Source organism: Oculina patagonica, chromosome 3, assembly GCF_052425735.1.
Source record: "Oculina patagonica isolate OP01 chromosome 3, crgOcupat, whole genome shotgun sequence".
Lineage (NCBI taxonomy): Eukaryota > Metazoa > Cnidaria > Anthozoa > Scleractinia > Oculinidae > Oculina > Oculina patagonica.
In genome coordinates this window covers 23,640,569-23,654,726 of record NC_135760.1, presented here as the reverse complement: position 1 = coordinate 23,654,726, position 14,158 = coordinate 23,640,569, and the positions used below count along the sequence as shown (strand labels likewise).

At 40.4% G+C, this 14,158-nt stretch overlaps 1 protein-coding gene across 1 annotated transcript; it reads right to left on the bottom strand.

Moving 5' to 3' along the window:
• Positions 1-1,388: 1,388 nt before the first annotated feature.
• On the bottom strand, positions 1,389-11,292 carry LOC144647085 (beta-1,4-N-acetylgalactosaminyltransferase 3-like). Its single transcript, XM_078506829.1, has 3 exons — positions 10,133-11,292; positions 5,363-5,882; positions 1,389-3,921 (listed from the first exon to the last, which is right to left on the bottom strand). The coding sequence occupies exons 1-3, from the start codon at positions 11,242-11,244 to the stop codon at positions 3,577-3,579; spliced, it is 1,977 nt and encodes a 658-aa protein (XP_078362955.1). The 5' UTR covers positions 11,245-11,292; the 3' UTR covers positions 1,389-3,576.
• Positions 11,293-14,158: the final 2,866 nt, after the last annotated feature.

Genomic DNA, 14,158 nt, shown 5'->3' with positions numbered 1-14,158 from the left:
ATGTTGTTAGAACAAAGGATTCTCGGCATCTCTCGGCACGCAATCGGATTCGTCGGAGCCCGTCGGTTCTCAGTGCCCGCGATATTGACACGCATCGGACAGCTCATGCGAGGACACTCATGTAAGCCTCCATATAATGTCCCAAATCTATTCTCCTCTTTCTTCCTCTTTCTCATTAATATTATGACGGCGTTTCAGTTCATATTCACGTGCAACGCAAAACGAGACCTCAATCTCGACGGCTAATAAGGACATTGGCTTTGTCGTCCTTAAAACCCTAAGTGAGACCCGCTTTCAGTGTAACTGGCATAGCGGCTTCCTATTGACAGATATAGATTGGCATCCATATTTCGACGTGCTAAACAAACAAGACTGATCGAAATCCGTCAATCACAGCCCACTGGCATGAACTTCTGAACTTGTGAGTCATTTGCAAGAAACCAACACCGGCTGGTATGCATCGGTTTTGATTGGCTTATTTTAAACAGCCCGTCGAAAGACGATAGCGATGTCGAAAGATGGCGACATCGATGAGCATGCCCGTCCCTTCCTAGGGTGCGAACAGGCTCCCAAGTGGGGCAGGGCCAAAAAGATCGGAAAGCAAAGCGAGCCGAGAATAGCTTAGGCCATCCCAATAAAATGTTTCGTTTCCCATCGCCCGACCGACCCATTTTTTTCGAAAAGTAAAAAAAAAAACCGCTCCGCCGTCGCTAATATTGAGAAGATAGAAAAAATTCACTATTATAATAACAATTTAATAATTCAATAAAATTTTAAAACATCATCGTTCAGTCTGACAGTCTGCGCGGATAACGCCTCGAAGCTAATATTTTTAAGAACGTTCTTGCTTTTTCAATTGGTATGATGTGATGTCTTTGTCTTTAATAAACATCGATACTACGTTATTTAAAGACTGTTAAGGAATAACGAACGAAAAGACCACGTTTTCGAGTTGACTTTGTAATCAGGCTTACTTTCTTAGCAGCCCGGCCTTTTCTGGAACCCAGAACCCTTCAAGTGTTTATTCTTTTATTTTTTTTGCCCGACCGACCGACCCACCATCACAAGAGACGAGGCGCTGGGAAACGAAACATTTTATTGGGATGGCTTTAGGGTATAAAGAAACGCGCCTTTTTTTCTCCCTCTCCTCTTCCTTTCTCTTGCCGCTTTCTTTTCGCCCCATCCTCGCCGACTGGAGAGCCTGTTTACTGGCTAGTCCTTCAATATGGATGCCCTCCCCTGCATGGGGCGGGAGTTGTCTTCGGTACTGAAGAAATGTCAGAAATGGCGGGGACAAACATGCACGGAGGATCTTTTGTAGTTGTTGTGAAATAACTTATTTATTTTTGCATCGTTATTTATGCGTTGTGCTGTTAAGTAAATTTCTACTCCGTTCTTGTTGTTTTATTTCCACTAGACACACACAGAGCGTCACTTCAGCACAAGCACGTTTCTTTACACTGTTTATGTGACGATAGGTAACTTGGAGGAAAATATGCAACGACACCTCGTTTGCCTGCAGTAACTAAAACTATTTGTTGTCCAACAGTATTTATTTCACAAAGGGGGTCTCACAACACTCAAGTCTCACTGAGTTGCTTTCATTAAAGGCAACTAGCTCACGGACTACGTCACTGTCGATTACAGAGCCTTCCCAGCGGTTCTTTTACTGCTCAAGACACGAAGTCTTTACACTGTAATATACTCTATTCAATCGTAGCCACTATGTGGCATGTTGGCTTCACAGCGCATGCTCTACCACTATGTTGTCCACAATTTAAACAAGAATATGCCGCTGTTGCTAGATAAAAGTCATACACTTTGCTTAACCACACAGTTTAACCGGTTTTGATTGGCTGAAAAAGTGGCACGTGTGTTTTAAACCAATCACTAGGTAGTATTAAATCGCAAAAACAAAGCGAAAGAGAATTATCAGTTTCGACACTCTAGTGAAAACTGCTCCAGCAGATCGGTTTTTGCAAGTGTTAATAGGTTCATCCGAGACCGTAGCACAATGATACAGTGGAACCCCGATATAACGATCCCCGATATAACAATATTCCCGATATAACGATGAATATTCTATGTCCCAGCAAAAGTTACAGTAAAATGTATGGGACGGAACCCCGATATAACGATCTTCGATATAACGATATTCCCGATATAACGATGAGAATTTAGCGGACCGAACGTAAAATCCTCCCGATATAACGATATTATCAGTACATAGTCACATTTTATTTGTAAAACATCGAATTTAATGCAATAACATTGCGGTAATCGAGTCATCTCTAACGTTTCTAAAAACAGCTTTGTATGATGATATACGAAAATGATACTGTGTTCTAAGCCTTCTTATCAAAATAATTCTCTTTATCCTCCTTTTATATGCAGTAAAAAGTGCTTGTTAGGTTTACCCCGAAATAACGATTTTTTCGGTTATTTTACGGCCATATCGTTATATCGGGAGTTTCGATATAACGATTCTTCGATATAACGATATTATTATACTGCTTCCTTGGCATATCGTTATATCGGGGTTCCACTGTACTTATAGCTATATCATGCAAGTACCAAACGAATTAACTTTGTATACATAATAAAATATTAAAAATTTTAATTCTTAATTTGTTTCACAAATCAAATGTAACAGGGTCGTCCAGTGCTGGAGGTAGTAACTGTACAAATAAAACCATTGAGGGAAAAATAAAACAAAAAAACAACCCAATATACTAAAAATCACGACGCCAAGCGAAAAAAAACATATGCTCGGTATCAAGGAAAAATAAAAAAATAATGATCCAAAAATGACAATTTACAACATGATTTCTATTCAGTAATTTCCCTAAACAAAATACCCATATTTAGCGTAATTTCTTTTTACAGAAAATACTATGTACCGTACACCCTAAACCCTTGGCCGACTCTGAAATAAACATGCTCTTTTTCTTAACTCTGCGCTAATATGATCGCTTTGATAAAATATTTTTTTTTCTAAAAATCTGGTTACTATTTCGAGGTAGGGTTTGTCACTTTTTCCCTACTGAGTTCAACCTTGTTTGGTCGCATGCCAGATGGAATCCAAACAAGGAACGTCATTTCTACATTGGGGCTTCACAGCGGTCAAACGCAAAAATCGAGCGCCACTTTCGGTTTCTACTGCCTCGAACTATTTAAGAATTTGAAGCGAAAATGTGCAAGATTTTCCTAAGAAATCGTTTTATAAAGAGTCGAGCCGATAAAACAAGGGCATGCTTTACAGTGACTGTCTTTAATACAGTCGGGGGAAGAACTGCCTGTTTTGGCAAATTTTCGTTGAAGCACTCGAAGAATTTCCGAATTATTTTATTCAATCAAAAACTAGCGCGAGCGCTCACGAGTACCTGGGAGTCGTCGCATGTATAAATACGTCATGTTGCTTAGCAACTTCTGGGACGAAAACCGCGGGCTCAGTCACTCCTCAGAGAAGTGATGTCGCCATCAACTGGCACTAGTTCCCCCGATCGAATAACAGACGTTTATAAGCAGCAGTTTTGGCGGGAAAAGCGCGCGCTGTGCGTTTGGTCACTGTGAACGTTACACCCAATACTTGCTTGCATAGTCAACATGATCAGTGGCATTACGGGCATTAGCCCACATGCCTTTCTTGGAGTGGAAATAATGAAATAAATGTACCATCTTGAGTCTGTCAATTTCCATGCCGCCCATTAAAACACGATCACAAATCTCCCAGTCTTCTCCGCCCCATTTATTCTTGAACTCTTCAACGTTCATTCCGCCGATGCGGTCCCAGTCACTCTTGTAAATGGACAGTAATCCATAACCATAGATTTCCCAGTATCCGGTGAATTTATGAGGCGTGCATCCACACTGCAGACGAATAAGCAAAGGATTGTACGCAATCTTGTTTTGAATACAATGCTATAGAGAAACATGAAAAATATAAGAATATTAGTACAGCCGAAATCACATAGACGGACACCAAGGCCGAGGTCCGATATATTAAAAAAAATTAGACGGCGAGCTCTAGGATTCTATCGGCTGATTACCCCATCGCCAACTTTCAAAACTGAAAAGCCGATAGAACTTGAGAGTGAGACGTCTAATTACTTTATCATAACCCAGAGACCGACCTATTTAACAAGAAGTTCAGTGAAAGAGGTTTATTTATAGTTCTGGTTTGTAATTCTCCAATTTTACCTGCGCACGCTCCCAGAACAGTCTATCGAAAAAAATATTCAAAACTAGAACGCTCTTGCGTTATCTATAACAGTAAAAAAAGTTGTTTCTTAAAAAGTGCTTTAATTTTTGGCGAGACGTTTCGAGGATAACCCCCTTCATCGGTCCCAAGCCGTGAAATGCGCTCAAAAACGTTGAGCGAGAATCAAATGTTTGAAGGAAAAACTTTTTTATGACACTGTAACATATGATAAAGTGCTACGCAGCACATATTTACTATTTATCATTTGCATATCGACTACAGTAAACTGCCACGATTGGCCATGTCTTGGAGTAAGCAACGCCAAGTTATAAACTCCTGACAATGTAGATCAGCTATAACCGAATATAGCTTTCATGTGGCACGTGACATAAAATTTTCAAATTGGCCGAGTCTGGACACACATGCTGATGTGAAATTTTTATTACAAAACGCTAAATGTATCTATCATTTCTACAATGTACTATCAGTCACTTTACTGATGAACAGCGCTCTGCCTTTTGCCTAGTGATTATATTTCCGATTCCTAGACACATTCTCCAACAAAAAAGGCAAAAGCACCGCAAAAGTTGTTACCGTCCTTTACCGTTAAATCTCCCTCCCTCTCCTCCCCTGGTTAGATGGAGGCCCATCTGTCTGAGTAAAGAACAAATTCCGGTTTTTAGCCCCCCTCCCCCTTCGGTTATAAGCCTACATAAAACACCCTTACGAAGTTGTATTTGCTCCCGTATACATGTTCATAAAACAAACAACATTACGGTGAAACACCCAATATAGTGAATGCCCTTTATAACGAAGTCCTCGGTATAACAAACGGTAATTTTTAGCCGGTACAAATAACCAACAGTAAACCGTGTTGTAACAGAACCCCGGTATAAAACGAACGTATTTCCCCATTCCTTTGGCACTTCGTTACATCAGGATTTCGCTGTACGGCCAACTCTCTCTAAAACGGACACCGTCGGGTCTGGCTCCAACTTTCCGTTTTAGAGAGGTGTCCGTCTTATAAGGAGTTTAGTTATAGTAAAATTAATGAAAAACAGCAGAGACGGGACCAGGTGTCCGTCTTAACGAGGTGTCCGTCTTATAGAGTTGTCCGTTAAGAAAGAGTTGACTGTATAACATATTGCACTGCTTACTAACCTTTCTGACATCGTCCAAGAAATGATACGGAATATCCAAATGAAGATCCATGACAAACAAAATTGAGTTAGGATCTTTAGCCATCCCTGCCGCTATTTGTAGCCCCAAGGCCTTCTGAAATTTGCCCTTCAGTCTAACATGTTGATAATGTGGGATTCCACTCCTCTTCAAAGCTTCCTTTAAATCAACATCTATGCCGTCAAATTCGGTGATAATTACACTAAATTTGGAATCCTTAGTCCTGTTGTATATTTTTGACATGTGGTTAATGAAATGAAGAAGCCATCTGCCTTGGTTGTTTCCTGTAGTGAGTATGATGTTGATTACGGCGCTCTTATTCGATGCCACGCCCACAGGGGAACAAAGGGATTGCGCACCCCAAGGCCTGTATACATATTCAGAGAATCTCACAGATTTTCCACTTGAAATTTCTATTAATTCCAATTCCACCAGATACCTGTCTCCTGTCCCTTCATCATGGTTTTCCTCCACATTTAAGGTGCGTTGCAAAGAATACTTCCTACAGTAAGAAAGATAATACAAGTTTTTTTTTCAAATAATCTCAATGCTGATTTATTTTGATCTGTAGACCCATCAAATACATGTTTCCGTGTGGAAATCCGATCTGTCTGAGATTTAGCTGATCTTTCGTTAAAAACTGTTCATTGGAGTCAGCATTTCTCAATTCTTGGGGCAAAATGTTCCCTAAGAGGGCCCCATTATAACTAAAACTTCGTTTTAATAATTTGTGCACGGCTTAGGAAAAGCAAGGCTACCTTCTACGTTTCTCAGGTTGTATACTGTACTACGCGGCGGGTAGTGGAAAATTCTTGTAAATACGCTGAGGCAAGTTTTCGCATCATTTTGAACATTAATGCTTTATGTTTCTGGCGACGTTTCCCATTTGAGTTTATTTTACGAAGAATGCTCGAGTTCTTATAAAGGGCGATTTCATATCGACTCTTGCCGCACGATTTTGAAGTTTTTTGCAGTTTACAACTTAATTGACTGCTGAAACAGTCCCAAACAGTCCCAAACGGGGCTGTAGTAATGAGTTCGTACCCGTCTTGGCTCATAAACAAGGATGGTGTTTTCATCGTTTTTATCGCTAAAATCACGACCGAATCTCACTGAAATCGCAGCTAGTGTACTCACGCGAGCCCCGGCCACGCGTATCCGTTTTCGTTTGAAAACGCAACTTATTCTTTGCGGGCTGACCTTCCGTCCGCAAGTATCTGTTAAAAACGGTGACCGAAACGAAACTTTTCGAAAAATCTCTTCAGATCGGACATTTTTGAAAACGCTGTTTTCATGTGGACGGTGAAAACGGAACTATGACGTCACTTTTTACGTGTGGAAATGAACTTGGCCAAAGTTGCAACCCTAGCGCAGTAAATGAAAGAAACCGCCTCAAAATTGCACCAAAAATCGCGCGTGTAAATGGTTCTCATGCCTTCCTCGTGCTTTCTTAACATCCTGCGTGCATCCATTTAACAAATCGACCACATTTTCCATGGTCTACACTCTAAAAAACATGTTTTTCTTCAATTTGGAAGAAATTTTGGACATCAGAAAACTTTTACTATCAAGACATAGATTAAAGATGAATTACAGTCCGTACTGCGCAATCTCGGCTGCAATGTTTATGTGAGCCTCACAAACAAAGCAAAACTAAAAATTACGTGACAAACTTACCCGTTTCTTCATTATTAACGCCAGATATCCTTGCAGAACAAATAATAACAAGTAGAAGAACCTTGACGCTATTTCAAACCGACGTTTCAGCTCATCGGAAGTTCTTGAACGAAGCGAACTGTAATGGCGGACTAAAAAACTTCATGTATGCTGTCACCGAAGTGTAACGTTTCAACGAATTCAAAACAAAAACGTAAACAAACCCCGAGTCTGCGCAGTACGGACTGGAAATCAGCTTTAAAGGGTTTTGTAACGGATTGTAACAGATTTTTGAACAGCACTGAAGATTTACATTTGTGTCGTTGGAAACCTAATAATAATAGTCTTTTTTATCTACAATTGGAACACTGAAAGTGTTAACGAGCATCTTTGGCTGCAGATGGAAATACAGTCAAAGCTCTCGTAAGCGGACACCCTCGGGGCGCGAAAAAAGTGTCCGTAACTGGAGCTGGCCACTTACGAGAATGGTTTTCGTAAGCGGCCACTAGAGGTGTAGGGGATAGATGGCCGCTTACGGGAGCTTGCCCAGCTAACAATAACCAGACGGACGTGAATGACGACAAAACAAACACTGAAATATGGTACTGTAATTACTGTAAAATTATTGCGACGAACGGCGATGTGAATTTGGTTAATAAAAACAAGATACAGAGGTTGGTAAAGGATTTTCTTTGGGGTGTCCGCTTCGGGAGCTTAAAAACAAAGACAAAGTCTAAGTCGCCGGTAATCTCTGAAAGTGTCCGCGGCCGCTTACGGGAATGTCCGCTTACGCCGGATAATGTAAAAATACAGAGTTTGTATGGGAGTTAAAACGGGGTTTCAAACAAGGTGGCCTTAAGTAAAGCTGTCCGCTTACAAGAGTGTCCGTTATGAGAGCTTGGACTGTAGATTGCAATTTGAAAAATCGAGGCTAAACGTTTCAAGTTGTTTCCGCGCGACTTAAAAAAAATCAATATTTATAGTCTTAGTTTGATTTCTATCCGCAAATTAAGGTCCTATCTTACTTTAATTTTATAATGTTTTTCATGGGTTAAGTTGCCTGCCACTTATTTTAGAACACTTTAGACAAAAAATCTGTGAAATTCCTGTGACGTAGCTCCGTTAAAGTGCTTGTAATGAGGTATGCAAACTCCGAAAGTGCCCGGGGGGGGGGGGGGGACTCAAAAAAGTTTTATACGGGGAGGCTCCGCCCCAAGCTCTTACCTATACCCCTTACCCTTTTAGATACCTTTTTGACAGAAATTGTACCCCTTTCGTATACCTTTTACTGAAAAAAAGTACCTCTTTCATATACCTAAAAGACGTGACATAGCCTTAGAACAGGACGTTTTCTTGTCATTTTTATGTAGCGCTTAATAAATTAAAATAATACCCTTTCATATACCTAACTTGTGAAATCGCTACCCTTTTATATACCTGAAGCCTGAAAAAGGTAACCCTTTCGGGCGGAGCCTCCCTGTGTAGGCCGTTATATGGAGTACCCCCCTGGGCGAAAGTGACGGGCTTTTCCCTGTTAAAGAGGAAGCTTGGTGAGCAGACATGGGCTCACCCGGTCGCTCAGAATTCATTTCAGTAATTTACCATACGGATATTGTGTTTATTTCACTTGTTGACCGTTATAAATAGCATTTACCAAACACCGATCCCGGGTTTGCAGGCTACGTCAGGTTCACTGAAGGACAAAAATGGCCGTTTTCACACTACACTAGAGAAGGACAAATTGTCTTAGTGTGAGCACGGGATGGAGACGATTTTGGACGCACAAGTTGTCTGAATTTGTCCGTCGATTTGGCCGTCTAGGAAGACGATTTTTCAAAGACAACTTGGTCGTCTAGACTAACAAGTCGTCAAAAAACCGTCTTAAATTCACACTAGACGAACAAATCGTCAGACGATTTGTCCCTCTTCTAGTGTGAAAACGGCCATTTAAACAACATTATTTTTTAATTTCTTTGCGATTTCCACGTGGTTTGCCAGTTTCATGTAATTAGCATTGGGTGATCGATATTTTCCTTTTGTTATTCAAATTTGCCACTGAACCGCTCAACAAAGAACTCATTTGTTTCTTTTGTCTGCACGGCATGTGGACGGCCACGTTTGACAAACGGTCCGAACAATATCCACCGAAATTATTCAATCATTTTACGACCTCTAGCCAATATACATAAACGCATTCTTTAATCTCAATTTGATTAAATGGCCCAAAAATTGTCTGAGATCGATTCTAAATTATGTTTATGTTGAACGGTCGAAGCGTTCAGCGTACAAATAAAATATTTCTCTCAATGATTTACAGCGGTTCGAATAGTTTGATTGCAATTACGAAAGTTATATTAAACTTAGCAGACATCCACGGCATCTCAAGCCGATATTGACCTCCACTTAAAACTTTAACAATACTGTATTTTAATTACTTCTAAACATCATTGTGTTTGAAAACGTACTTAATTAAATAAACTTTATAATCATGATGATGCGCTTGGCCAGTTTAGAAGGGAAAAGTGTGGTTAAAAAAGAGAAACATACAAAATAGCACCATTTGTACGGCGTGACACAAACGTTCGAACCGGAGCACGTGACTCATATAAAGGTTTATGGTGATTGATATTTACTACGTATTGAATATATTAAAATTTGAACATTTGAACTTTTAAATCTAAGCAGAAATGGTCGAAGCAAGAGCTAGCGGTCGTTCAAAAAGGAAAAAAAATTGAAAAGGCCTTTAAAAAACAATATATAATGCATTGTAATTGATATCGAATTCGAATGTACGAATTTAGCGCGGTGTGCCGTGGCGTGACACTGATTAAATGTGAAAGCAAAACAAATGTCAAATTTGTTCGTTTCAAAGTACTATTTCAACGATTTCAGCGCGTGCTGGCAAGTAAAGATGAAACGATCTCTATTTTCAATCCCCCGCCAGCTACACTATCCCATTAATAGCTTTTTTAATACCTGTTACAGAAGCTATTAAAAGAAGTTATTCGAGCATAAATGGGATTGTTTACGCCTAAGAGATGCCCCACTTTATGCTGAGCACTTGAGGTTCAACCGCCGTTCAATCGAATTACTTACCCTGGATGCTTGCCCTGAATCTTCGTCCAAACTTGAGAAATGATCGCTTTCGCTGTATTTTCATTCATCTGATCATTGCCAAAATTCACAAAGTAGCCATCGCCAAGTTTTTGTACGATATCTGAATTATCGTAAGGGTAAATCGAGGTGTAGTGCGTCTCCCACGTCGCTTGGTATCTTTGTAAAGGCCTTTTCACTATATAAGATGGATTGTACTGGCACGAAGGAAATAAATCTCGCGTGTCTTCTTCGCTTATAAACGGAAGGCGATACATTTCGGATCGAAGTTTCACTTCGTCGTTTACAAACGAGGGATCGCGGCGTTTGACATGCATAGGAAGGGCATTATTATTTTGCAACCGTTGACTTGGTAAAGAATTTGATTTGATTTTCTCGAAGTTACGATCATCTTCAAAAGGACTCAAAACATTTGACGGAATTTCCCTTAGTTCACTCCCTTTCCAACTCGACGATTTCCATTTAAGATGCAAGAAATCAAGTTTCTCTTTGTCGCGACGGCCATGCTTGTGTAAAATCTCCAAATAGTAACGCTTTCCCGTAGTCAGAGGAATCGTACTTCGCCCATTCTTCAAACTCAACCCGGAGGTTACATTGGCAATAAGGTTGCTATTTTCTGGTTTTGAGTCCAAGCTCATCCATAGTTCAGACGATCCAGTCGATGCTAGATAAAAATTATAATCCCCAGATTCATACGGAGAGAGATATCCGAAGATTCGTAATCCAAAATGTTCGAATTTGCTTGCGAAATGCATTCGCAAGCGAGACGTTCTTAGCCGTGTTGATGGCCCATGTGGAAAAAGAGGGTACTCTTTAAGTGAAAGCATTTCATAGCCACATATATCCTCCCAAATTGCGACGTTCAAGCCATCTTTTGTAGTATTATAAAACGTTTGTTGTTGTTCGATGTTATCGAGAAGTTTAAGTTTAGATGTGCCGAAAAACGGAAACATATTGTCGATGCCTGTTTTTGTATTTATATCGCCGCCGATCCCTCCATCTCGGCGCTTTCTGCTTTTAAGAATTACCACAGCAATGGTGAAGAGAAGAATCGACGAAATAAAGAGTACTTTTCGTCTTCGTGTACGGTACATTTCGGCGAAAAAGGCCAGAAAGGAATTATTGTAGATTTTGTCGGAAGCGTGCGAGTGTTCGAGAACCGGTCGTTCCCAGGAGAGAGCGCGGTCATCTTGGCCGATTGCGTGACGTGACCACTCCCTTGAGAAAAGTAAATTTTTGTCCGTGACAATCAAATGAACTCGTTTAATTTTTTTTTCCAATAACCAACCCACTTGAAGTTCAGAATCGTAAATCTAGACCAGATATAGGTAAAAAAGGAGTGGCGATTTTTTTCAATTTTGTCATTCGCTCAGTTGTAGCCATCCTCGGTCTAGGGTCTACTAGGTCTACTGCCTCTGCCGTGCCTGGCTTACTTTATCCATCTAAGGTCGAAAGCACGGCCTCTAATCTTTCATTACTACTAGTCGTCACTTCTTTGTTAACCCCAGAAAAATAGTGCATATCTTAGAAAGAAACGGCCAATTTTTTTCATCTCTTAGGGACTGGCCATTACAAATTAACTGACACTGGCAGAAATCAAAGTTATTTCGTAACAAATACAGTTAACTTTGTTTTACAGGCCCCTAAATGGTACCACGACAATTATAGCCACGGGCATTTTATGTTTGAGCACCCTTAGCGTTACATATACACAAATTTTACCCCCTCAATTAAAAGGTACGACGAACACCCCCCTCACTTTCATAGGGGAGTTCCCCCCGGGACTTTTTGCAGGGAAGAAAAGGCCCATCTTCGTATTCACCCTCCTTTTAGAGACGGACCATTATTTTCTGGAGGGGGGGGGAGGTTATAAAAATATTGGAAAAAAAATATTTGTAGGGGCGTAAAAGACAAAATGAAATGCTTCAAACACGAGATGTATATGAAAAGAAAAATGCATTTAAAAAAGAAACATATTTGCAGAGGTGCATAAATTAAAAAAAAGGTTGCGGAGACGAATTTATCACCCCTACCCCCTTTCCAGGAAAATAATGGTTTTAGCATCTCTGGATCCGTCACTGTACGTTACTATTTATCGTTATAACCAAAAGAAAGTTGTTCAGCAAAAAAATCGGCAACACACTTATAATTTGCTATCCATACAAATTGTTTAACAAAGAGCACAGAGAGTTTAAAACGATGCAATATGGGAAGCGACGGAGAACAAATGTAGGTTAATGAAATGCTTTCACTAAAAGAAATCCAGATTTCGTGATTTGGGTTCAAACCCTGGCATAGGTCATTGAGCTACCGTCTTGGACAAGAGCAATCTCGTACCTTAAGTCTTCGTTCCTTACTGCGCAAGCTTAACGTAGGATCGACTTTGATTGGTTTTTGGACCAATACTCAAAGGGTCCTTGGAGCCAGCTCATTCTTAAAATGGCTGATCTGCATTTTTTCGGTGGGGGTGGGGGTGGAGGGGGAGGTGTAATGAAAATATACTGGTAAGCCCCCCTTTGTAAGTCAAAATAAATATTAGATACGAATGTGAAAAGAAATGAAATCTTTGTATAGTATAATAAATTAATTACCATCAAATCACAATTTCAAAATTTCAAAAATAATACGACTTTTTTAATTTTCACAAACATGTTTCGACGGTACATCCGCCGCCCGCGCATCCGTCATCGTCAGTGTGACGGTTATGAAAGTTTACAGTGATTTAAAACGTGCCTGTTACAAATCATACGTTACATTGCGTTGAAAAGCAATACGCTAGATAAATTTCGAAGTTAACCGAATTAAAAAGAAGCACTGTATACTTTCATAACCGTCACACTGACGATGACGGATGTACCGTCGAGACATGTTTGTGAAAATTAAAAAAGTCGTATTATTTTTGAAATTTTCTACATTTTTGCTGCTGTCTCGACCATTTGGAACAATTTCAAAACTTCTAAAAAAGTGCAACATGGTGCAAGATGCCGAGCTGTACAGACCTTAGGGTACCCCAAACGGGTTTATTTTAACAGCGCTGACACAAGCTATCAAGTCTATCGACGCAGCCGGAAGTTATTTTACATGGTCCCCTTCCCCACTGCGTGAAAGTCAAAAATAACTTCCATAAAGCTCAGATACACATGTGAAAAGAAATGAAATGAGTATTTGTTACTGTTTTAGATGTACTGAATTACGTTTTGAATTACCTTTCCGTCAGCACGCATTTACCGGGCAGTGACAAGCATTGTTCTTGGAATGAGCAGCGAAAGATGCGCACGAACACCTCGTGTTTTCTACTCGCCTCAAAAAGATGAAAAACGGATGACGTGAGTCGCGTGAAATGAGATGACGTGAGAGGACACAAACACGTGCTGCTCGGATGTCGTGTTTTTTCGTTTACTAAAACACGTCACATGGCAAGCGTAACTACAGATCGAGATTTAGTGAAAATAGAAATAGGGTGTGGGGTAGCAAGTAAAATTACTTCCGTTCTATCACTTCCGTCCACACAATTCTTATCCACGCCGCCCTCGACAACTACCGTCCAAAAGTGCTTCACTCTCATTCTTAAGAATGAGCTAAAAATGGCTTGAAGTAAAACACCAAGAAGTTCGTTGAGTCAGGCTTTTGAAAGCTAGGCATGCGAAATTCAACCGCAAGTCATATTTTCGGACTTCGTATAGAACATTCCAGGGTCGCTCGTTTCCTGACCGCTGGTTAAAGAGAAAAAAGACTGAGTACGAGAAAGCCAAAAATGCTTAGAGTTGACTAGTGCTGCGGACCTGACTTAACCTGCTAGCAAGCTCTCTGATGGGGGAGGGGAGGGATGGGGCTGCGGTACCACCCCCTACCCATTGCGTTTCCATGCCACTCTCTCATGAAACCTGTTATGTATGTGGCTGGCTAAAGAGAATGAAAAAAAAAAAGGAAAAAGCCCACAACTGATATCTTCAAAGTAATTGGGAAGTTGCCCTATAGCTCAATAACAACTACAACTACTTTGTTAGC